The following is a 23625-nucleotide window of genomic DNA, read 5'->3' as shown; positions in this document are numbered from 1 at the left end:
CCATAATTTCAAAGAAAATGTAGAAAGTATGGTTTCTAAAGAGTTAAAAATAACTGGGCAAGCTAATATGCTCTAAAATATAAATTGTTTGAAAAGAATAATTTTTAAGGCTGATCTTAGAATTTTTGTACCCAAACTCATGCATTTTTTATGGTTTATATCATCAGTTCTGTATGCTTGGTTAGAGTGTGGAAGCTCCTATACTTGTTTTGAAATATTTGTTTGGGTGGTAGAGTTACTTATTCAGGAGATGAAAAGCTGTGACATGACTTAAATGATCTATCCACTCAAACAAGTAATTCAGCATTTAAGGATCCTAATCAGTCTCATTAAAGCCAATCACAGAAATCCCTCTGACTTAGTGGTCCAGGATCACACCACCACAGCAGCAGTTGTTGAGGTGCACGTACTGGCAGAAGTAGATGTGCATTATGATATCAAATCACAAGAAAACTTGGAAAAAGCTCACAGCCTCTCCTGGTATTCATTTAAGGATAGTAGTTGGCAGAAAGTGGTCAAAATCACTTTGGAATTTATAAGCTGGTACAGGGAATTCACGTTGTCCTACTTCATTCCTAAAACCAAAAGATGTACAATAAAACCCTTTAAAATCTTAACAGAAACACTAATTTTTCTTTAAGAAATAGCTTTTCTAGGTAATGCATAAGCATTGTATTGTTGCAACATGTCTGCAAGACAATTGGAATCGTCTTTCATTCTGTTGTACCTTACCCCTCTCTTCCCTCTCTCTCCCTCTCCCTCTTCTACCCTGTTTTACTTCTCTTCCTGCTTTCTGGTTTACCCTTTTAGCAGTACAAGATCAAGACAAGCTACAAGGCATTTGCAGCAATCCCTACAAACACATTACTTATGGAACAGAAGGTTAGTGTTTGCTCAGAGACATGGGAATTGCTTTTTATATTTGAGACCATTCAACTTTATACATATATTCTGACATTTCTGTGGGGGATATTGCAAAATGTAAGCTCTGTGAACTAACAGCTCAGGATTATAATTCCAACCATTTTTCCAGGTAAACCACTTTCCACTGTAGATCAAAGCCTTCACTAATCTGAATTACCGTAAATAAATTTACTATTAAAAAAGTGTCCTAAAGGAATTGCTATTTATGGCAACGTCTCAAAGTCTGTTTTGTTATTAGCGAGTGTCTGGAGCACTGCTGTTCTGGGACCTACCAATCAGTAGGTCTTGGTCAGTTAATGATTATTCAATGGCTACATTTATAGTAGTACATTTAACATCCCAAGATATGCAAATTTGACCAGCTGTATTGTTTTAAACTGTGAGAATGGTCCTGGCCATTGCACTGACCTCTGTTAACTACTATTCTCCCAAACAACTTCCCTGAGCACTTCAACAGTTAGCACAGGCCAGGGGTCTGTTCCCAGTATGTAGTTTGGGGTAACAACCCTTTTCTGTAGGATAGGATGATAGATCCAGAGAACAGTGTTTAGTGTATTTATTTACTACCAAAGACACAGTCAACAAAGGCTGGGTTGTATAGTACTAATTTAGATAATGCATCTTTGGAAATCAATTAAAAATTTGAATTTTGTGTGAAGGGTTCAAAGTACCTACCAATGTCTATTTTTAAAAATTTTTTCCCAAATTAGTTTTGCACAAAAGAATAACCCACTAAGTTTAACAAAAATTTCGTGTGATGAGCAATGGGCTGTCTTACATGTTTAAAGGCATGCTTAATCACTCTGACATCCAGTTTATAACTTTACAAGGAAAATCTTGCTGTGGACCTAGTTCAGGAACTTAGCCTCTGATTAATTTCTGTAAGATTAAGCATTCCTAACTACACATTTAAATATGTATTCACATACACATCTCAGTTGATTTCACTAGGAGTTTGCAGAGCCTAAAGACATTGGAGAAGGTGAACTTAACTGTGTAAAAATTTTGAAGATGATAGTTTTGTCCTTGAAATATTACCAATTGTGATCTAGTAGTTATCGGTTAACTGCTATAAATAAGATTTTTTTTTCAAAAAAGAGACATGCCTTTCTTTTCTAATGTTCTTTTAATCTTGAATGATTTTTTAATTATTTGTACAAAACCTGATCCTTCCCTTCCTTAAATCTTGAGTGCACTAACGAAGTCCATGTCTGCATTAGCATGCAATGTGGTCCAATAGAAATTGCTCTGTAGAGGAAAACAGCTGATGCAGGGGATCCTACACCCCTACAGAATGTGTTTTGGGAGGGTTTTGTTTGGGCAGAGTGCCTGTTAGTGGCTGAAAGCATTTGGTAGATTCCTGAAGTGCTACTTCAGGGCTGACTTAATCTAAAAGGCATTCAGTCTATGCACCCTAAGACTGCACTACCCTGCAAACCAAGCCAGGTAGGTGACTTGGAGCAGGGTATTCGCTTTGAAAGCACACTCCTAATGTGAACTAGTGGGTTAATGTCAGCCATCAGACTGCACTTTTTCAGAAGAAAGTGGATTCCTTTTGATGGTCTCACTGATGCTCTCTGGGGCACTGACTCACAAGCTTGTCCCCAGTACATAAAACTGAATTATACAATCTAATGCCAGTATCTGTAGAAAAAGTAATGACTCAAAAGATATCTGTGTTTAGATAGAGACTTTTGGTTATCCACTGCTTTACTGAAAATGCTAGTTTTGGTGCATCCTTTGGTAGCGAAAGCACAGTCATGTAAAACTAATAAGATCTATTTTCTGCTACAGGATTTGCCCTCAGGAGAGGCTCTTGACTAATTTACTTTGTAAACTGTATGTTTCAGCATGGCCTGACAACATGCTTTCTCTCATCTTGGGAATTATGGACAATAATCTCCTACTGATCCATACCAGCTGTCAATTCTAGTGCTCCTAGACTAGTCCTGTTGTGTTAGCTGACATGCATTTGGAGTATAGCTCTTAAAGAAGTATGAAGGAGGAACATGGCACACACAGGCCCCATTGTACCAAGCCCTAATATCCAAGTATCCTCCTCAAAAATATTGGGGAGGGAGCCAGGAAGAAACTCATGCCACATTGTAGCTCAATGACAGTAATTATGTTGCTCCCATTTTATGGAATGCATTTTATGCACTGGATTAAAAAGAGGGATATTCAAGACAATAAGATTTTAACTACATAAGTGATGTTTTATTAAGGTTAAGATAATGGTTATGTGGCTTTTTTTTAAGCAAGGAAAGAAAGCATGTAATATCTGCAAGGCACAGATACTAGTGAGCTGAATGCAAGATTAGGAATACCTTATCTGCCTAAAGTGCTAAAAAAAGTGTTTTGCTATGAGATTGAACTGGAAATGCACATTCTTAGAAGTAAATTTTTTCCACTGTGTGAATAATTATATTACTTAATTTGAGTGGTCATGAGAAATAAGATTAGTCAGAACTGTGTGTGGGTGATCCTAGAGACAATTCATGTGCATATTAATTAGATCTCATGACAGAAAACTGCCATTGATATGTCATGTAAGGCACAATGATTTGTCCGCCTCGATATTGTCTCCTTGTGACTAACTTTCTTTCTCAAGTGAAATTTTTCTTTTATGTGAGTGTAGATGCTTTAATTTCAGCCAGCATTTTTCAACAACTTCTTATGAAACCATTAGGCTATCATCATCTTAATGGTTGTTCTAGAACATGTTCTTATCCTCCAGTACTCTTACTCAAAGTGAGTTGTTCAAATCTGTGGTCATCAGCAGAGAAGAAAAGGCTTATTGACTATCTATGTGTATACTTTGGCATTCCCAGAAGTGGCTTAATCTCATCAAATCTCATAACTGGCATGCTTTCTAGCTGTTCAAGTTCATATGAACCTGATGTTCCTCACATCACCTGTGCTCTGCTCAGAAAAAGCCCAATCCAGGATATCTCTTGGAAGATTGGGCTGTAACTTCCTTCGCAGCCAGAAGAGCAAAAATTTGGTTTTAAAGGACTTATTCTCAGCATGGTCAGGCTCTGTCAGGGAGCAGCAAGAGAGGGCTGCTTCCGAGGGAAAGGGAACTGGGAGTCAGGGTGACAGCAAGGCTGTCAGGACAGTGTCCTCACCAGTAAGTGCACAGCTCCACAGTGCCTGAGAGCAGAGATGGTGATAATGAGGTGGTGGTAACCATGGTCAGTCAGCAGTGCCATTATAGCCATACAGATTGATAGCAATGAGGCAGGTCCACAGACTGTGACAATGAACTCTTCAGCCCAGCAGATGATAGGATCCACTATCTAGAAGAGGAAGATGGACAAGTTTAATGTAGGCATAAGGCAAAAGTTTAACAGAAAGAACTAATTAACCATTAGAAAAAAATTCTAGAGACTGAAATGGGCTCTTTATCACAGAAATCAAAAAATGAAGAAGGTTACTTTTCTGGCACTTCATACAGTGATTCCAGGCAGTTCTGTGATTTAAAGAAAGGGTCAGACTAGGTGATCACTGTGGTTACTTCTGGCCTTGTTAACGTTGAGTCAGTGACTCACCCCTCTACTGACATTCTCTCTCGTATAACTTCTGCACTTGCAAAGAATTTATTACAATCTAATTCAAAATTCCATTCCTAATCAGGTAGTATTTAAAAAGTAATGCATCTATTATTTAGAATTTTTTTTATCAAATATCTATAAAATTATATTTCACTCAAAATAGGTAGTGATGAAGAGTTTATTTCAGGGAGCTACAGAAAAATTCTTAACTTTATGTAAGCAGTTTCTTAAACCAGATCCTACTTCATCTTCAGAATTACGTCAAATTTGAGATGTAGCCCCAAAACTCTGTTGGACATCTTGGAACTGTGAACCAAAAAGGGATTCTCTGAACAATTCAGTGGCCCTTGGTCTACAGCAAGGTCTATGCAGAGGAATTTGGGTTTGCTGTGTTTGTCCAGATACCCATCCCCTCTGCATGCTGACTGGGATGGCCTTCCCTTATCTGGGCACCATTTTGATGGAAAGAAAACCTGGGCATACAGAATTGGGGTGAGAGAAAGGGAGAGGGAAGTGCTGCAAATGTTCTACTCAGACTTCCCCCAGTTGGGACTGTGGTGAAACCAGGATGATGGGGTGTGCCACGAAGTACATCTACTTCACAGTTGAGGCTTATTGCACACTTCCCAAGTCTTTGAAAAGCACGGGGTATAACTGGCTATGGATGGAAGAGGTGCAAATGAAAACATAATGAAAGCATTGAAGCACAATGATAAGTTGACTGACCTGGCTTGTATTTATCAACTAATTACTAGTAGAGAACTGTAATTTCAATTTTAAATAAATGTAGAAAAAGTCTTCTTAAAGAATAAATATTTTAGGTTATTGATTTTTGTCTGTTTATGGCTGTTCATGTTTTCTCTTGTCACAATGCATTTTAGCTAACTTCAAGACAGTCTGAAACAGTCTTTCCATATGATGTTACACTTCTAGAACTCCAAAGACCTAGTAATTGCATCCCATTACCTACACAGCAGACTTCCAGCTGTGGAGTATATTCTCCTTGTGGAGAAAAAACAGAAAAAAGAAAAAAAAAAAGCATTTTCCTCCTCATGCAGAAGGAAAAAGAAGTTGGTTTTTTTTTTTTCCAGGAAAAGAAAGAAATGCAACCGAGGAAACATAGCAGTGATCTGCTACATTGGAAATGCAGCTTTAAATTCTTGCCTTGAGGGAACTCTTACCTATTGTATTATCAAACATCCATTGGTGTAGGGACTGATCATGGGAAATGTAGATTCAGGCCACTGCTTGAAATCATACAGCAGGACCTTGGAAGCCAATTTTTCCCACTTTTAGATGTCCACTAACTGCTGGACAGTTGGCTGTTATCAAGCATGTCAGGACCTTTCTGGACCCAGAAAGTATTTCTGACAACATTTTGTTGAGAGTATTTTGATAAAACAACTTTTTAGTTTTCCGTAAGTACTTCTGGTGTGCACTTGCTAGGTAAATTTCTGGCATCCAGATTATGTGTTCGTGTCAAAATGCTTCTCAAGGCTAGAGACAAATACCTAGTGGCAAGAAAGAAAGGAAATAATTTGTGCAGTTGTAGTGTAATAAAGGACCTAGTTGGTCTGTAATAGTAACCAAGCATGCTAAGATAGGAGCAGGCTATGAGCTCCCTCTTTCTTTCAAAGGCCTTGGAGCTTTTAGTACTAATCATTTTATAAGAGGAAAAGTATTCAGGTCTTTTCAGTATAATCTCCCAGGATCTTCAAGCAATATGTTGAAGGAACTCATGGTATGTGAAGTTCCATGATAGAGAGGGATTTTTTTGCATGTGTTGAGGGCTTAGGAAAAGATATTGATGGGAAAAACATGCAAGAGAAATAAAAGAAGAGGAAACTTCTTGGCTTTTGTTCAGCCCAGGGCTTTCACAGTACAGTAAGAAGGAAGCTGTGTCAGATCCAGGTTATAATATTTGTTTTTTCTCCTACTATTTATGTGGTTCATTGGTGGATGAAACAATGTTTTATATTTTCTATATGTTGCCAAGAGCTTTCATTCTTCTAAAAAAATATTAGAGATCCTGTTTGGATTATTTATTAGTGTCCTTTCAGCTCTGATACAGCTTTAGCAATCAAATAGCTTGTGGGAAAGAGAAGGGGGAAGGATTTTAGTCATCACTGATGTCAATGTTGCATATGCATCACACCCCCAAAGATGCTCTTTGCAAAGAAAAAATTAGTGGTTCAGCAACTGGTTACTTCATCTGAACATTTAAATTCTGTCACAAATACATTTTCATTCTCTAAATTGCACTCTGCTTCAAAATTTTGGTCCCACTATTGTTTTTCATATATAATAAAAACATTTGAATGTCTAATAGGAATGTTCCACTTTTGGTATTGTTAGACCATCAGCACAGGAAATGAAGCTTGAATACTGTTGATAGTGCTAATCAACAGTACTGTAGATAGGACTAATGCTTTAAATTAATCATAACATTATTGCATGATAACTCCAGTAACGAGTTCAGAAACTCTAGTCATACTTTTTTAGTCTCATATTTTTCTCTATGTAGAAATGTAACAAAAAAAGGAACTGCTGGAAAAAAAGACTTGTATTTTGAAAGGCTAAGAACAGATTAAACAGAAACCTTTTTCCTTTGTAGAGGTGATAGGGATGCTTAAAATCTAGTTCTCTATTTCTTCTCTTTCTTTGGAGGACTCAGGCTGTTCAAAAAGGAAAAAAAGGAAAAAAAAAAAGGAAAAAAAAGAGACAAAACATCAGTGAAAGAAATTAGATAGATCACTTTGAAGATTAAAATTTTCTTTCCCAAAAGGGAGAAGAATACTGCAGCTTTCTGTGACATGGTTCCTGCACAATGGCCGTATCTCAGGGGGACTGTGGAGTGCATAGGCTTTGGTGCTGGTCTCACTTGAGTTCTTTAGTCAATGAAGGTTCCAAAATGCAAAGATATTTGGGTACCCAAATTCTATTGAAACTCATGGATGTTTGGTACTTAAATTATCCAGAGCCTTGGTTCTGAACAGAGACTTGTAGATGTGGCTGTAGTTCTTCTAGAAAGATTCCTCACTATCTTCCGGGTGGGTTTTTCTTACCCTTGATTGTATTCTTCCTCTCCCACTGCTCTGGTGAAGTGAATAGGAAACAGAAACATATATTTTTTCTTAACAATTACTTTATTATGCTCATCACCCTGCTGATTTCTTGAGGGTTTTAAGAAGCCGAACCCATGACTGACTAAAATTGGTTCTTTTTCCTAACTCACATTCAGACTCATCATCTCTCTAGAATCCTGGCTCTAATGGGTACTGGTATGAATCTTGTACTTCATTTTATCACTTCATTTTATGTTTACCAGGAGGATGTAATCTCAACTGAAGCTGAACCAGGGATACAGTATTCGAGTGTAGTGCTGAGGCCTCTTTAGCTGAGCCCTCCTCTTCTAAAGGACTGTCTGTTGATCTGAGAATTCAGCTGGATAACAGTGATGAGATAGCAGAGATGAGAAAGACTATTTATCTTTTCATCTTCTGTCTTGGGATAAGATTACACTAATTTTTGTATGTCAAAAATAATCAATCTTTTACTTTTTTTACTTTTGAACTACAGCTACTCTAATGCCAGCAGGTTTGTCTAGAGCTGGAGGGGAGAGAAGAAATGTGTTTGGAAAGAAACTACTCTTCATTTTTTCTTACTGTACTCTCTGATAGAAGACATGGTGTTCCATAAATGTGCTTCTGTGCAGGATCATTGGGGATGGTATTAAAATAATATTAAAAGTAAATTGTCATAATTTTTTTGGTTCTGCATACATAGATGTATGCTGCCAGTAGCTGGGAAGAGAGAGAAAAAAAAATTGTATTCAGCAAAACTAAACTCAGAAATAATTACTTAAGCATATGCTTATTTTATTTTTTTTTTTAAGGTTCTGCCATTTTCCACCCAGCTCCACATATGTCTTCTGTGACTGGCAGCCCTGATACCCACCTCACTAGGATCAGGCCATTCCCACAGAATCCTACAAGCATGAAAAAGTGTTTTACAGGAATGGTCTTTTTTTCTCTTGCTATAATTTATTTTTTACAAATAACTAGCAAAATGAAACATCAGAAAAATGTAATATCTTAAACAAAAAATCCACAAACCCTACAGGTCCCTCCCCTGTAGTCCAGCTTCATGCATCAGCAGGCTTCCAGAGTAATTTTTGGTCTTGGCATGGAGTCTATTTGAAAATCGCTTCAAAGCAAAAGTGGGTGATGGTGGTGAGAGTGTGCCTCACAGACTCTAGACGAAGATGAAAAGGGAACTGAACACTGGGGTTTGGCTTTTGAGTGTGTTTTGTGAGATTTCTGATAAAGTGGAGGGATCAACAAACTGATTCCCACTGTTCTCAAACCTGCTCCTAGTACAGGAGAAGGAAAGCAGGAGGTACATCCAAGCACAAGAAGCTTGCGTTTCGTTTTGCAGAGCTTGCATACCTGCTTAGACCAGCCATGTTTTAGTGTGGTATCACATATGTATATGCCTGTTTCGCTCTATACAATTCTGATTTCGGGCTAAAATCCAAAAATGTCGAGCACTGTTTTTACTGCAATGTGGAATCACCATCTTCTTCAAACAGGAGGCACTTCTTAAAGAAAACATCTACTAGAGGAAAAGAAAGGGCCTCCTGCATGCTTGGACCCTGCCTTGTCCACCTGCTTACAGCCAGTGGCTTTCCTCCGATGGTGTGTGGCAGGCAGCCCCCCAACTCCTCTGTGCATTACGTTCGCTGCGAAGGAGAGGGCAGCTGTTGAAGAAGGCGGCAATTTAAACCTGATCAGTTTCTGATCTCTAAAAGTAGAGACAATTCACCTAGCTCTCTCCCTCTCTGCAACCCCCAATCCAGAATCCGAAGTTGATAACCTGAAGAATTTTGCTAGGCCTGTAATTTCTTCTTTTTCCATCTTTCCATGGAGAAATGAAAAATGCCACATTTGGAAACACAGTATTGCAAAAAGTGTTTGCTTGTTTTTTAAAATTTTAAACTCAGTATCACACTGAAATCTTTTGAATTGCAGGCATTAGAAGAGCCAACCAAGACTGCTAGCATGACTGAAGGCACTGCTTTGAACACCCATTCAGAGGTAGTGTTGTTGTATCTCTTTCAAATCCCTATTTGAAAACAAAAAGCAAAGGCTGAATGATGTGTCCTTCTTTTTCAGATGTGCTCCCCTGCCCAGCTCAGACAACAAACAGAAGAGCTGTGTGCTGTCATTGATCAAGTCCTGCAGGACCCATTGACTTTGGTAACCATCAGGATGTGGGACTGACTTTTTATCTTCCTTTCCTTTTGTCTCTTGTCATTAATAAGTCTGTTCTCTGTTGAAAATCATTTTCCAGCGCCGATGCGAATCTTCTCCAAGTTTTCTGCAGATGAGCACGGAGTCAGATGTTGGCAAGGTAGGTGAATAAGCCCAAATGCTCCTTCCAGGTAGACATAAAGCAAACAAAATCATAACAGTAAAGCCTATGGCAACAAAAAGCTTCAGTTAAGAGATGCAACATCAGCAGAATTGTCTGGTTATTTGAAAGACATGGAAGGACAGAACTGTAGCCCTGGGGTCAGTGGCTACAGTTGCAGGATGCTTTCCTGAAGTCAGAAGGAGTTATATTATGAAAGAGAAGCTGTTTATTAAGGTTTAATAGGCTAGGATCCATAAGAAAGAAATCCTTCATACCTTGCCTTCCATACTGCAGAGTTTCTGGCCATCTGCCAGATTTCATCTCATCTGTGGGTTGTTACTACAGAGGAGCCAATGTTTCTGTCTTCAGTGACTGGAAATACATTTCAGAACAAATTTTTTTTTCATATTCATTATTGGTTTTCAAATAATGTGATAATTAAATGAATACGTAGACTTGCTTTTAAGTGCTGGTTTCCTTTCAACTCTGGTCCCTCGCAGGAGGAGGATGTCTGCTACATCCTTTTAACCTGGATAACTCATAAACAGGTAGTGAGAGGCAGGAATAACTTTCTATACTGGTGTTAAACTTCTGGTTTCACTACGTTATATTGGTGTGTCTCTGGGTTCAGAAAAATGAACAACCAATGAAGGAGGGTCTTGTATTCTGTTTGCCTCAGGTGAATTTAAGCAGGTATTAGTAGCTATAGGAAAGTGAAAATGGCAGAAATCCAACTGGAAACAGGAGGAAAGGGATTTTTGGCAGAGGAACCCATCAAAAAGTGAATGAACTCAAAATATCCTGCACAACGTCCAGTCCACCATGCAAAAATAAGGCACAAAACCAGCATTACTGAGTGGGTATCTTCAATATATACTTCAAATTTCATTGTCATTTTTGAAATTACTTCTGTCAACCAGCATGCAGTGGTGAATCAGGCTTCAGGCAGCTGAAAGACAGAAACACGATAGTGGCCGAAAAAATAGGCAGAGACTGGTACTGAGGAAATGTTTTCCAATGCCTGCACTAACTCCAAAGTGGCTAAAATGCTACTATTAAATTGGACTTTTGAGCTATTGCATCCAAAACCTACTTCATTGCGCAACTGAGAATGGAGCCTTGACCAAATGGAAGGCATCAGTTAGCAGTCATGAAACTAAATAAAGGGGTGAGTTTAACAGGATGCTGCATAGGGACCAAGGTAAAGGTTGTGAGGACCTCAGAATGAGAGAGCAAAATGTTTAAACTGAAGGTAAAAGAGAGTCACAAACAGAAATAAAAAAAGAGTGCATGTTCTAAGTAAATGCCTTAGAAATATTAGTCAGACGAAAGCAAGTTCTTGCAAATGAGAACATGGAAAGAGGACGTTTCAGGTTATTTTGTGAGCAAATGTAGGTAAAATTTCATGGGGCAACCACACCTGTGGCTGTCTACTAGTAAGCATTTAATTATGAGAGTTCTCAGAGATAATTTAAAGGCCAGCCTCAATAGGCTGTGAACAATGTTTTGGGGCAGTAAAAATGAGATAGTATGGTCTACAATAAACAAATCAAGCAAAACTTTAATATACCTTATTCTCATGTATCTTGTGAATCTTTCTGGAAAACTGAAATTTTCTTGAATTTGAGCAATTCACAACTTGTCACAATGACAAAATCTCTTTGAATTACTTCTCAGAGTAACTCTTTGCTCTTAATATATGTATTTATTTTGTACAAGATGTCAAAAACACAGCAGAGAACAGCTGGACGTGAAACCAGATATGTAAGTACTTTTGTGATTACTCTGTATTTTGCATACAGAAATGTCTAATTTGTCTACTCTTGCTACAATACTGGGTGAGTCAGCACATAGCAGGCACAGATATCTACTCATGACATGAGGTGTTGACTCTAGTACAGAGAAGCTCTAATGCACTGGAAATTGAGACTTGAGTTGTCTTCCCACTGTTGTAAATCCATCATGGCTGGAATCTCTTCAGTGAGGTGTCTATTGATAATTTTTCCTATGTGAATATGGTGTTAAAATTAATTTATTCACACACTTTGTTGTTGTTTGATTCGAGCGTGGGGTAAGAGCTCAGCTATTTGGCAAACAGACTGTTACAGGTGCTGAAGGATGTATTTGTTTGGACTCAACCTGCTCTGTAGGGTACTTGCTTTGGTAGAAGTCCTTTGGTTCTTGCCTATCTATCAAAATTTGGGGTTTACTTTCCCTTTCAAAGCATAGAGCTGGCTGAAAACCCACAGTTTAGCCTTAGATGAACAGAAGCTGTTTTGTCACATACACACATGTTCCAACATATAAAGAAAATCTCTATATTGAGTCATCTGTTCAATTATTGAAACATTAAACCCAATTAACATTTTTAATTCTCACTAGCACACACAGTTACTGCAGGTTCCATATTTTACTTACAACTCGTCTAGCCATGTGGTGAGAAATCTCTGCTTACTATTCATCATTCAGTATTTCTATTGAACGTCAAATCAAAGCAGTGCTGGCAAAGCAATAGAGGCCTTCCAGTTTTATGCCAGCACAATGCTTGATGGATCAATTCAATTTTGTTTCTTGAATGTGGCAGTATGCATATTTTATTGCATACTGTGATTTTTACTTGACAGATTGTGCTGGCTCATACTAATTAGAAAGCATATTGGAAGAGAGCTTTTTAATGAAATAAAAGAGTGTGTTTCAGAGGTAGCCTGTGAGAACTGAGTATATTTAATATCACTTCAGTGAAGATCTCTAGCTCCCAAAACTGTGGCTAACATATGTCATAAATTCAGGCATCCAACTTATATACCTAGGGATACAGTTAGGTTTTCTTTGCTGGCATAGAATATCACCCTAACAAACTCTTCCTTCCCAGTTTCCTCTGGAACTTTCTAGATAAATGAAACAAATCAATATTTAAAAATACATTTGGGAATAATGCAGAAGATTATGGGTATGCTCACCTTTCCTATAAATTGTACATGCATGTTGAATTTTTTTGTGTGCCAGAAAACAGATCAGACAATAGTGTTAACAGACCGTGGTCTCCAGGCTGCACTCTGGTGGCTGAACTCGGTGGATCCAGGCTCTCCTGGACTTGGCTGTCACTGCACTCTGCAGCAGAGTCACCTGAGGAACAGCCAGGTGTTCCTAACAGCCCCCATATGTCACAGCTCTTCTTCCTCTCTTGCTCTGCCTCCTTGGTAGGACATGCAAAGGCTATTTTTGTCCCATCTCATAAACTGGGAGGGAACTTGTCCTCTGCCTCTCAGGGCAAGGGTGCAGTGAGGTGGTTTTCCATAGAGTTGCCTTCTTCTCTCCCCTCAAAGTAAGCCCCCCAGCCCAGAACAAGGCCCAGGGTGCCCTTGTCTCTTCAACCTATGGGGAGCAGCACACGCCATGTTACACTCTGAACCACGATGTCTGGAAGAGTGGTAGTTGGTGTGGACCAAAGCAGGCAAGAGGGTGTGCTAACCATTAACTGCAAAGGACTGGTTCCTGAGCTTGTGTGTGTGCTGACTTTTGTTGGCTAGAGGAGATATAGTCCAGGGGGCAACATTTCTTAATACAAGTACAAGGTATCTGTTTTGAAGCAAAATGCCTATTTTGAGCCAATCTAACAGTGTCTCCGGTAGAAACCAGGAACTGAGTATTGGATGGAAACTTGTCATCATAATATCAAATTGTGAATTTCCCCAGGAGGTCAGTGGTGTCTCATGTGATCTGTCTTGGAGTAATGATTTTCAGCCAGCCTTTTTTAGCAAATATTTTTTTCTTTTAGAACTAGGCTTTTAGTTTATGCAACTGAATTAATTTTACTAGAAGGAATTAAAATGGTAATTTAGCAATATAATTTGCTTAATCTTTCTGTATGCATGATGTCTGATACTGAGACGCTTGTCAAAATATTGCTTTGAGGGTGTTTTTAATTAAAAGGAAAGCTTTAATTTGTTTATGAGTCAGGGACAGGAAAATCTGCATCATGTGAAAGTATTATTTGTAAACACACAAGCGCATGTATATGTATACACACATGAAGCCAGTGAGCATCACATTTTGCAGGCAGGATAGGTGAGGCTGGGGGTCTCCCCAGGTCACCCCAGGTGAGGCTGGTTCAGGCCTCTTCCCTTTATGCACAGGGTGCAGCTGATCCCACAGCTTGGGAGCACGGGACATGGTTTAGTGGTGGACTTGGCAGTGCTGGGTTAACGGTTGGACTTGATCTTAAAGGTCCTTTCCAACCAAAACGATTCTATGATAATATTACTAATTATTTCAATAGGTTATATGTAGTAGTAGACTACACAAATATGTTGAAATATCCTGCCATTTAACAGTAAAAATGGCATAGATTTGCCTTGGCCTCAATTAGTCTTTGTCTTCTCACGCACTTCAGGACATTTTAAGGATGTAAATGATTGCAGAAATAGTCAGGGAGTGTATAAAAAGTACTGAAAAGGGTCTGACTTCAGTGAAATTACAGCAGTTTGTACCAACTAAATACTACAGTTGTCATTAACAGCTTTTTAAACTGTGTGGTCTTTGATATGATTCCATTCACCATTTTATAATAGTGCATCTCTGTTGGCTTTAGGGATAATACTGCTGACTTTTAATAATATAAACATAATCATTCTCTAAATAAATGACATTTAGGGGTATTGACTGCCCTAATGTATTTACTTAGTCCTTGTGTTTCCATATCATTACTGTCACCAAGGAAGGCTTTCTTATCTTTAATTCCAAGTTCTAGCAAATTCATAATTTTGTCATTTAGCCTCACTTACAAATATTTTAAAAATAATTTCTTGTGATTAATTGGAATAATTACTTTGCATATTATTGACATTTTTTTCTTCTTGACAGTTCTATTCCACAAAAATTCTTTTTTAAGTGTTATAGACATGAAACTGAGAAGTGAAAAAATGAGAGAGCATGAAGTAGCTAAAAATGCACACAGACATGCAGAAATAAGTAGAATTTTACTTCATCTATGGTCTGCTGTGCTTATATACATTTCAGGTAACCCCTCTAAAATGAAATTCACTCTTAATTTGCAACACTGCTGTGAGAGAATTTAATTCCAGCCACTTGTATCTGTAGATCATTCTGAAGCACTTTGATGTCTTTAAGCTCACAATGAGATTGGTCATCACACTTGATTAATGGCATGAAAGTGAGTTCCTAGTATGTAAGTAACCACTACTAAAAGCTCTAGTTTACTCTGTCAAGGGCAGAAGATGTACTTGTAGATTTAGTGCTAAATCAATCACAGCTGTCCCTGTGTGGGTGGGAAGGTTTCCTCCACCAGAGGTTGTGTTCAGAGATGTGAGGCTCTCAGTCAGGAGCAGAGTCCTCCACCATCACTCATGGTGATGCTGTTCTCGCCACCGATGGAGGAGTAGAGCCAGCACGTCCAGGGAGTGATTAAACATCTCTATTTAGCACGTGGGAGACCACATCTGGAGTTATGTGGCCAAATCTCTGCAAGGTCTTTGTCATGGGGAAACAAAGGAAGAGCATGTTCTTCCCTCTCCAAATGTGTTTGAATTGCTTTGCTGCTTGAAACTGTGAGAAGATATAGTTGAGTCAACATAAATCCAGTTGTAGCGTTCCTTCTACAGAGGCTGTAGGCTGTAATGACACTGACTTGCCTTATACTACAGCTATAACATCTAACCATTTTATCTAGTTTTTTTTTTTACCACAATACTGAAGAATATTCACATTTTAGAGTCTCAAGGCCTGCAAATCACACCTACATCAAGGTAGAGCATGTTATCTGTACAGAAACATTGTCTTATCCAGAGGAACTCCTACAGAGTTTGAAGGAGCTGATCACCAGAAATCCTCAATTTTGCCACAGTGTGGGCAAATAAGGCACATGACTATTTCACATACAAACACAAATACTTCGCATTTAGCACATTGACCCATGATCTTGAAAACAGGGCTTCTGCTATTCAATGTATATGCAGAAAAAAAATGTAATGCTTGAGTAGGACTGTTCTAGTTTTCATAACGTAAAGTCAGAAGGATGAAAAAGTTGGACCGAGCTCCCCATGCAATTGATAATGTTAGTAACATTGATGCTGCAAATTAACAGACAAAAGCAGGTTCAGAAATGTCACAATTTACTTTTCAAGATTAGATCAAGATGAAAAAGTGAAATGTTGTTGCAGTTAGAAAAAAGTATCCCTAAAATTTTAACAACAGGCATTCATAATTGATTATACTTAGAGATAAAATGGAAATGACAATATTTTAACTTCTCCTACCAATTGCACATCACTGCCTCAGTGGTAAAAGCTTCTGTACCTAAGAATGATACTGTCCATGTATTTTTCCTCCTCTTAAAACAGGCCTCAGAAAAATACAAGTGAAATGACAAATGTGAAAGCATTACTTTGTCATCAGGAATTGTTAACAGTGAAACAGTGAATCATTATCAGTGAAAAAACTTATCCTTTTGGATTTTTCTTCTGTCACTGCTATAATAACTATGATATTGTATGTAATACTGTATATGTTTACCTTTTTTGCAGGCCAACCTTTACAAATCAGCACCTATGGTGACAGAGAGTCAACTGGTATGTAATGCACAGCTGTGCTATGCTGTTTTTCAAAATTTGTACAAGCACAAAATCTAAAGTAATTACTATTTAACTTTGAAAGAAGCTGCAGTCAATATCCTCCTACAGAGCTATGTTGCTTCTGCAAAGCTGCATTGCTTCTTCTGTACTGAATATACACTTGTTCTAAGTAACTGTAAATCCTGACACTACTTGTAAATCCATGGACCAAATGACAAACTAGAGTCTTGCTGAATCTTGAGGTGTATGACAGCTATAAAGTTTACTGCTGGTTCTTGGACTCTTTTAATATTCCACTTCTACAATTTTATTTATATACAACAATGTCCTGGTGTCTATTTTCTTCTTACACACTGGTTTAAATCAAAGCTGGCTTAACTAGCAAAAAGCAAGGGTGAAATCAAATAAAGAAAGAAAGATTATGCACCAGATGTTCATTTTATCTCTGATCACAATTTAGTGCTGTTGGAGCCAAACTTTCTGGAGAAGAGTCAGAAGAGAGGTCATGGAGCCTGTACAAGTGACAGTGACCATTAATGAATGCTTAGGGAAAAAATGAGATGTAGATGAGAGATTTTTGCCAGTGTATTTCAGCTAATGGAATTTTAGGGACTTCCTGAATCAATTTCTTCTCTTTCGTAATCTTTGACCACTTCTTCTTTCATGATTTTTTCCAGTGACCTTTTTGAATCTTGTTATTCTTTGGTCCTACAACATTATGTAGCTATAGGGTTTACTTTTTAATTATGCATTGTGTGAAATAGTACCTTCTTTCTTTGTTTTAAACCTGCTGCTTGACCTCAGTTCTTGTACTGAAACAGCAAATAATAGTTCTTTCTTCACTTTCTAAATAATATTAATGATTTTCTAGATATTGACTATAATACCCTATCAGTCACCTCTTTTTCATACAGAAAAGTCAAAATTGCTTAATCACTCTTTGAGAAGTACGGATGCTGTCCCATATCTTTTATGATCCTTGTTGCCCTTTTCTATATCTTTTTCAGGTTTTTGTTTTTGAGATTGGGAGACTAAAACCATAAACTGCTCTTTTCTAGCCCTGAACACAGTGCTTCCTATTTACATGATGACATGATAAGGTTCTTAATTGTTATTTCTATTCCTTTCTTAACAATTCCTAGTAATTTATTTAGTTCTTACTTGTATTGAGCAGTAAGACAGTGTTTGCATAGAACTGTATACAGTAAATCCAAGATATATTTCCTGAGTGGTGAGAGCTAGTTTCTGAGCTAACTAGTTCATCACTGCATATGTAAATTTAGGATGTAGTTTCCTTTTCCCCTGTGAAATGTATCTATGTTGAATTCAGTTAAGTTTCACCTGCCTTTTTATCATTCACTCCCTCAGTATCATAAGATCTATCTGCAACTCCTTGCACTGATATTTTGTTTTTACTCCCCTGAATGATTCAGTATTACCAGCAAACTTTGGCACCTTACTAGTGTCATGGTTTAAGGCTGGTGGCTATTAAACTGGTGGCAGATGCTCTCTATTAACCTTCCTTCCCAGAAGGGAAAGGGAAAAGGGAGAGAGACTTACGGGTTGGAAAGTTAAAACTTTCTATAGTTTTAATAAACTATAATAATGAAAAAGAGTATAATAATAATGGAAATAATTAAATATATACAAATATATACAAAACCAAGATCGAGCTGCCCCGATGTTGGTCACGTCCCCACCGGCACTGCAGGGCAGGCTCTGGGAAGGCCCAGGCTGGGCCTAGTGACTGACGGGAACTGGATTCAGGGATGTACGGATCGGGATCGGGGGCAGAAGGAAAACGGACAGAGTCCTCTTTGGACACTGGCCATAGCAGAAAGAGAGCGAGACCCCCGTGATCCCCCCGCTTTATGCTGAGAACGACGTGTATGGGATGGAATACCTTCGTTGGTCAATTTTGGATCACCTGCCCTGTCCGCTCCTCCCTGCAGGTGCGACCCCCCTTCACCTCTTCACTCATAATCAGTGAGAAATTTAGCAGTGACCTTGGTTTCTCTAAGAATAAGTACAGCAAGAGCCTTTCTGCATAACATCCCTACCGGTGCCTCAGTGATAACTATAAACTTCGAGTGCTATCAGTCCTGGAAGCAGACACTGTCTGCAAAACATGCAGTTAGTTTCAGAAAGTGCGGTTACTTAGAAGAGACTTAGCTGAAAGTAAAAATCACAGAAAGGAAAATTGGTCTGTTTTAGGCCAAACCAGGACAACTAGACACTCCTTTCTAGCCAATGTACATCCATAATTCAAAGCCCAGATTCCAGAGCACAACTCTGAAGAACTCTGTTTGTGACTTCCCTCCACTATGAAATTTGAACATTTATTCCAATATTTTCTTTTGCTCTATAGCAGTTTCATTTCCTTAGTAGACCCTGCTGAAAGACCTTCACCAAAGCTTTTGGGAATCCACATGCAGAATGGCTGCAAGTCCACTGAACTTTATAATCTGTGATGCAGCCTCATTTTGTTATCCCTGGTCATGCATATGAAAAACAAACACTGAGCCTCACATAAGAGGGTCTGTTCATTTCCACTTGGTTTCATCTAACGTGTGTTCCTAGGCACCAAAAGATTCTCATATTGCTAGTTTAAACATAACCTACATCTGCCCTATCAGCTGGCTTTCTTGCATCACTGACTCTTATTTAAAACAAGTGCAAAAGATTTATCAGGCATGAGTGCCCTTTCAAAAGCCGTTCCCTATTATTTGTCCATATGTATACTCATTCTGTTCTTTAGTACAATTTGTTCCTACTACTTTTCACAGCTTCAAATGTCACTGATAGTGACTTGTGATTCCTGGTCCCCTTCAGCATCCTGTAGTAAAACTTGTTCCATAGCTGCCACTTCTCTTTCTTCTGGGGCTGATTATAGCTGAAGGAGTAAGTTAAATACCACAATTCATAGTGTGGCAATTTCACACTGGAATTGCTTTACAACTTCATCTATTCCTTGCACTTTATTTGCTCATTTTATTGATTTGTTCTCAAATCTATCTTATTGACACTACACTCAAGAGAGTTCAAATTGTTTCATTGCCAGTGTGAGAATCTCCCTAAGTCTTTCTGTGAGGAAAGCTGAAGTGAAGAGTTAATTTTCAGCCTTGGTCTCCTCTTCTTCACACATTTATTTTATCTCTTGATTATATCTACTGGCCTCACAGACTTTTAGTTATAAGGTAATTTAGCAAGTTTTTTTTCTCAAAGTGTTTCTTGGCCTAATACATGACATTTTTATATTATGGATTAGATTTTCTTTTTTTCCCCTTATTTTTTCTTTTTTTTTTTTCTCTAGACTATATTTGAATACAACTTTCTGTCTTTGGAGCCTTTTCCTCCTTATACCTTTTTTCCCTTCTTTGCACTGCTCTTTGAACATCCCAGAACGTATTGATCTCTTAAAGTCTTCTTATAAACTGACACACAGCTTCTCTGAAATGTTACTGTCTTAAGCAGTATTCTGGTCACTCATAACCCTTTCATCCTTTTGGCAGCTCCTTTGATTTTTTCTCTTTTTTAAATAAATATTTTAATTATTTAACTATATAGTTTTTTCCACTTTTTAAAAATTGTGATCACTACAGTGGAATTGTGTGTATTTTTTGTTCAGATAGAAATGCTGTTTCTGAGCACATTGTGATCTCTATTAATCAATGATTCTTCAATAGTAGCATTTGGCTTAGAAATTTTGCAGGATTTATGATTCAGGTAATTACTTCTCTTATGGAGTCTCTGACTAGCTACAGCAGGGACTGATTATTTATGGTGACCAGAAATGCTGTATCTATACCTCTCAACTACGTGACTTTTATCCAATGGACAAGCGAAGCATTGGGCATGCCTTTGTGACTCTCATCAACAGATTTTCCACTCTTTTAGAAGATGACTATGAATCAGTCATGATAACAAAGTGCAAAGCCATGCCCAGCACACCAACACTACACACTATATTTGTGTTATCATTAACTATAGCTTTTTTTTCTTTCTATATTAAGCAAATAAGACAAAATTCACGTGGGACCAGCCTTGCATACCTTGGTAAAATTTTCCTAGGGTTTTTTGGTTCAGGCATTTTAATGCTTCAACAGTCATTCGTGGTTTTTGATTGTGCAATGGAAGGATTTATCCAAATGTATTTATATACAAAATTAGTAGGAAAGGAATCATATACATTTAGAGAAAATACAGAATGGTATTCTGTATTTTGTGAGCAGGTTTAAATGACAGTAACAGAAAGAACACAGTGCAGTTTCTTTCATGAAAAAGATTGTGGATAAGAGTTGTAGGAACTCAAGGCTGGACAGTTCAAGCATTTGAAGGAAGAAAAGCGTTAGAGAAAAATAGATAATAATCCTTGTGGTCTGGTCTGGGAGTTAAAGCTGGAGTGTTTCATTTAATATCTAGCCATGTTTCTGTGGCTTATTTTGTTCTGGGGTATGTTAGATTTGAGTTGGCAGCTTGAAGTATTTTTTCTCTAATAATTAACTCATTTTGAAGTGTATGTATTACTGAGGTTCCTGTATTTCCTACATTTAAAGCTGTTGAGCCCAAAGCTCCATGAAACGAATTTTCATTCACGTCCAGAACCCACCTGGATGCGACCCTATGCAATGTGCTCTAGGGGAACCTGCTTTGGCAGGGGGTTGGACTAGATGATCTCCAGAGGTCCCTTCCAACCCCAACCATTCTGTGATTCTGTGTAATTAAACCATGGTTGAGAATATGACACCTCAAGAATTATGGTGTGATTGCTTTAAAGCAAAATAGTACTAAATTCAGCATTTTTAAAGACCCACTTTAGGTCAGAACGGCATCAAATATAGTGTAGTTGTCAGGTCCAACACAGAATCAAGGTTCATGGGTGAATCTGTCCGCCTAAAGAGATTTCATGGTCTTTGAGCACTGATGAAAGACTTCTGGAAGTCAGTCCTTGCCATGGGTCTATATCCATACTTTCTCAAGCACCAAATTGCAGGCACTGCTGAAGTGAAATGTGTCAGTTATACTGAGGAGTGGTCCATACAGAGCCATCACACAAAAAAGTAGGAAATGAGAGAGACCTGTGATATACCAAAGGAAAATGTGAGCGAAAGGAACTTAAAAGTGCTAAAAGAGTTTCTCAAAGAAAGGGAAGGAAGCAGAGAGGGAAGCAGAGAGCAGTGTCTGTGCTAAGGGCTTGCTCTTATCCGCCTCCCTTCCACCATCCTGGGCAGCGAGCAGTGTCTGGGCAAACCTGCTCCCTTTTCTGGTCCCAAACTTGCTCCACTGCTAGTCCGGAACAGCAGCAGAGGTGAGTGCCTCATTCACACTACTCTTACTCTGTGTCTCTCCCCTTTCTTCAACTGTTGAGGAAAAGACTCATCCTTTTACTGTGAGTAGAATGGAAAAGACCTAAATCTATTGATTTTAGTTTTGGTTTAGTTTAACACAGAGTCAGTGGATATCATAATGCAGTATAGTAACAGACATCTTGATGAAAATTCAGCTATTTCTTGGAACCCAAATATTTCAGTATGAACAAAAATAAAGACAACTTGAATTTCAAACAGGTGACTGTCCTTGTTCTCTGTGCTCTGGTGTAAGACCTGCTCCTGCTTCAGCATGAAGGTGAAGGAAATAATTATCCTTCCTTCCCAGGCTTTTCAGTGGTTGGATGATTTACTGTTTAGCTGGAGAAAGAGGAAATCCTTTTAACCACCGTTTCATGCCTTCACAGCTTCAAATGTACTAAGGGAGAACTTCATTTTAGACTTATACGCTGCCTGGAATGTTTATTGCATTTTTGCAAGTGCAAGGCCTATAGAAGGGAAAATAAAAAAAAAAACTAATATGTTCAATAACGTATTTCCCTTTGTGAAGACTAATTTGTGGCAGAAAAGAAATAGAAGGAATATTTTAAGGTGATTCACAGTTCAACTAGACAAAGCATCTATGTTTATCTTGTTAGGGCAAAGAGCATCTTTTTGCTGACAGTAGAAACTGTGATGCTTCTTCGTGATAAGGGAGCCAGTTCCTCACTATCTGAGAGCAGGTGCTCTCAACAGTTCAGAAGCTCCTTAGGTGACTGGCTTCTCAGTGCTGACAGAAAATGGCTGCATTGGCTGAGGCATGCTGCATTGCATACCTGACCCACCTGCCTCAAGGTCCCTTTCCCCAAAACTAATGAGTTTGTTAGAAAGGACTGGGAATGGTTCTTCTCCATGAGAGAAATCTTTGGTTATCCCATTTGAAGCAGAAGGCTGCAAAGACTGCTTGAGACTATTTGTACAGAAATGTTGGATACAAAGGCTATGCAGGCAAACAGCTAGACTTGGTGCTTGCTGTTTGTCAAGTGAGGTCTGATGGACTCAGAGCAGAAATGAAAGAAAGAGGGCAACTAACTTCTTTATCCCAAGGCTAGCTCTCCTGTTTTGTTATATATTTTTATCTGATCACGGCATATTTTTGTTAATTATTTGTCTGGTTGTCGCAGGGGCAGGCTGCTTCAGAACAGCACTGCATTGAAAACATATTAAAAAATCAATTCCTTGTCAAACATTAAGAGGCAACTTCCTTGTTTACAGGAAAGCTGTTCAGGTATCCAGAATGACTTAATGTCTGTGTAGTGACACAGAGCACCACAAAGAGTGACTGCAGTCATCGCTAGCTATCAAAGCAGTGTCTGGCCCTATATACTTTGGGGATCTCTGAATACTGTGGATAAGGGGAAGTGACAGTGACACAGATAGGAGAAACATGGGACTCAGAGGATTTTAGGCCTCTGCTGAGAGGAATGGAGTGGCAACTGGGACCTTACTCACCAGTTTCAGCAAGATCTCAGGGACAATCAGTGTCATAATAACAGAGGAAATAATTAGAGGTGAATATGTGCATACACCTGCTGATGAGAAGTTCATTCTTCTGACTTTTGAAGCAAATATGATGCAAGGCTCATTTTCGTACAGCCAAAATATCCTCTGTCGCTGAAGAAAGGTAGCCATGTCCATACCGCCTATCGAGAGGCACCCTGGTCCAGCCTATCCTCCTATTTCTGACTGTGCATTTGCTGACCTGGGCCAAAACCATGCCAGGGAGCACCCTGGCACCGAATCATGGGTCACAACTGATCATGGGTCAGGTCCGAA

General features: G+C 38.5%; 1 protein-coding gene across 6 annotated transcripts in view; it reads left to right on the top strand.

Annotated features, from left to right (window-relative positions):
* The window catches only part of MLIP (muscular LMNA interacting protein), a 123387-nt gene that overhangs the window by 65866 nt on the left and 33896 nt on the right, over positions 1-23625 (top strand). For 3 of the 6 annotated variants that reach the window (XM_068398881.1, XM_068398840.1, XM_068398854.1), the window contains exons 5-10: positions 811-882; positions 9509-9574; positions 9653-9736; positions 9831-9890; positions 11613-11657; positions 16436-16480. In XM_068398881.1, the coding sequence (XP_068254982.1) occupies positions 811-882; positions 9509-9574; positions 9653-9736; positions 9831-9890; positions 11613-11657; positions 16436-16480 (372 nt within the window). The remainder of the gene's footprint in view (positions 1-810; positions 883-9508; positions 9575-9652; positions 9737-9830; positions 9891-11612; positions 11658-16435; positions 16481-23625) is intronic. The other 3 variants (XM_068398848.1, XM_068398871.1, XM_068398863.1) reach the window with 3 other exon arrangements.

The sequence above is a fragment of the Nyctibius grandis genome, chromosome 1 (assembly GCF_013368605.1).
Source record: "Nyctibius grandis isolate bNycGra1 chromosome 1, bNycGra1.pri, whole genome shotgun sequence".
NCBI lineage: Eukaryota > Metazoa > Chordata > Aves > Nyctibiiformes > Nyctibiidae > Nyctibius > Nyctibius grandis.
This window is presented reverse-complemented; position numbering and strand designations above follow the sequence as displayed.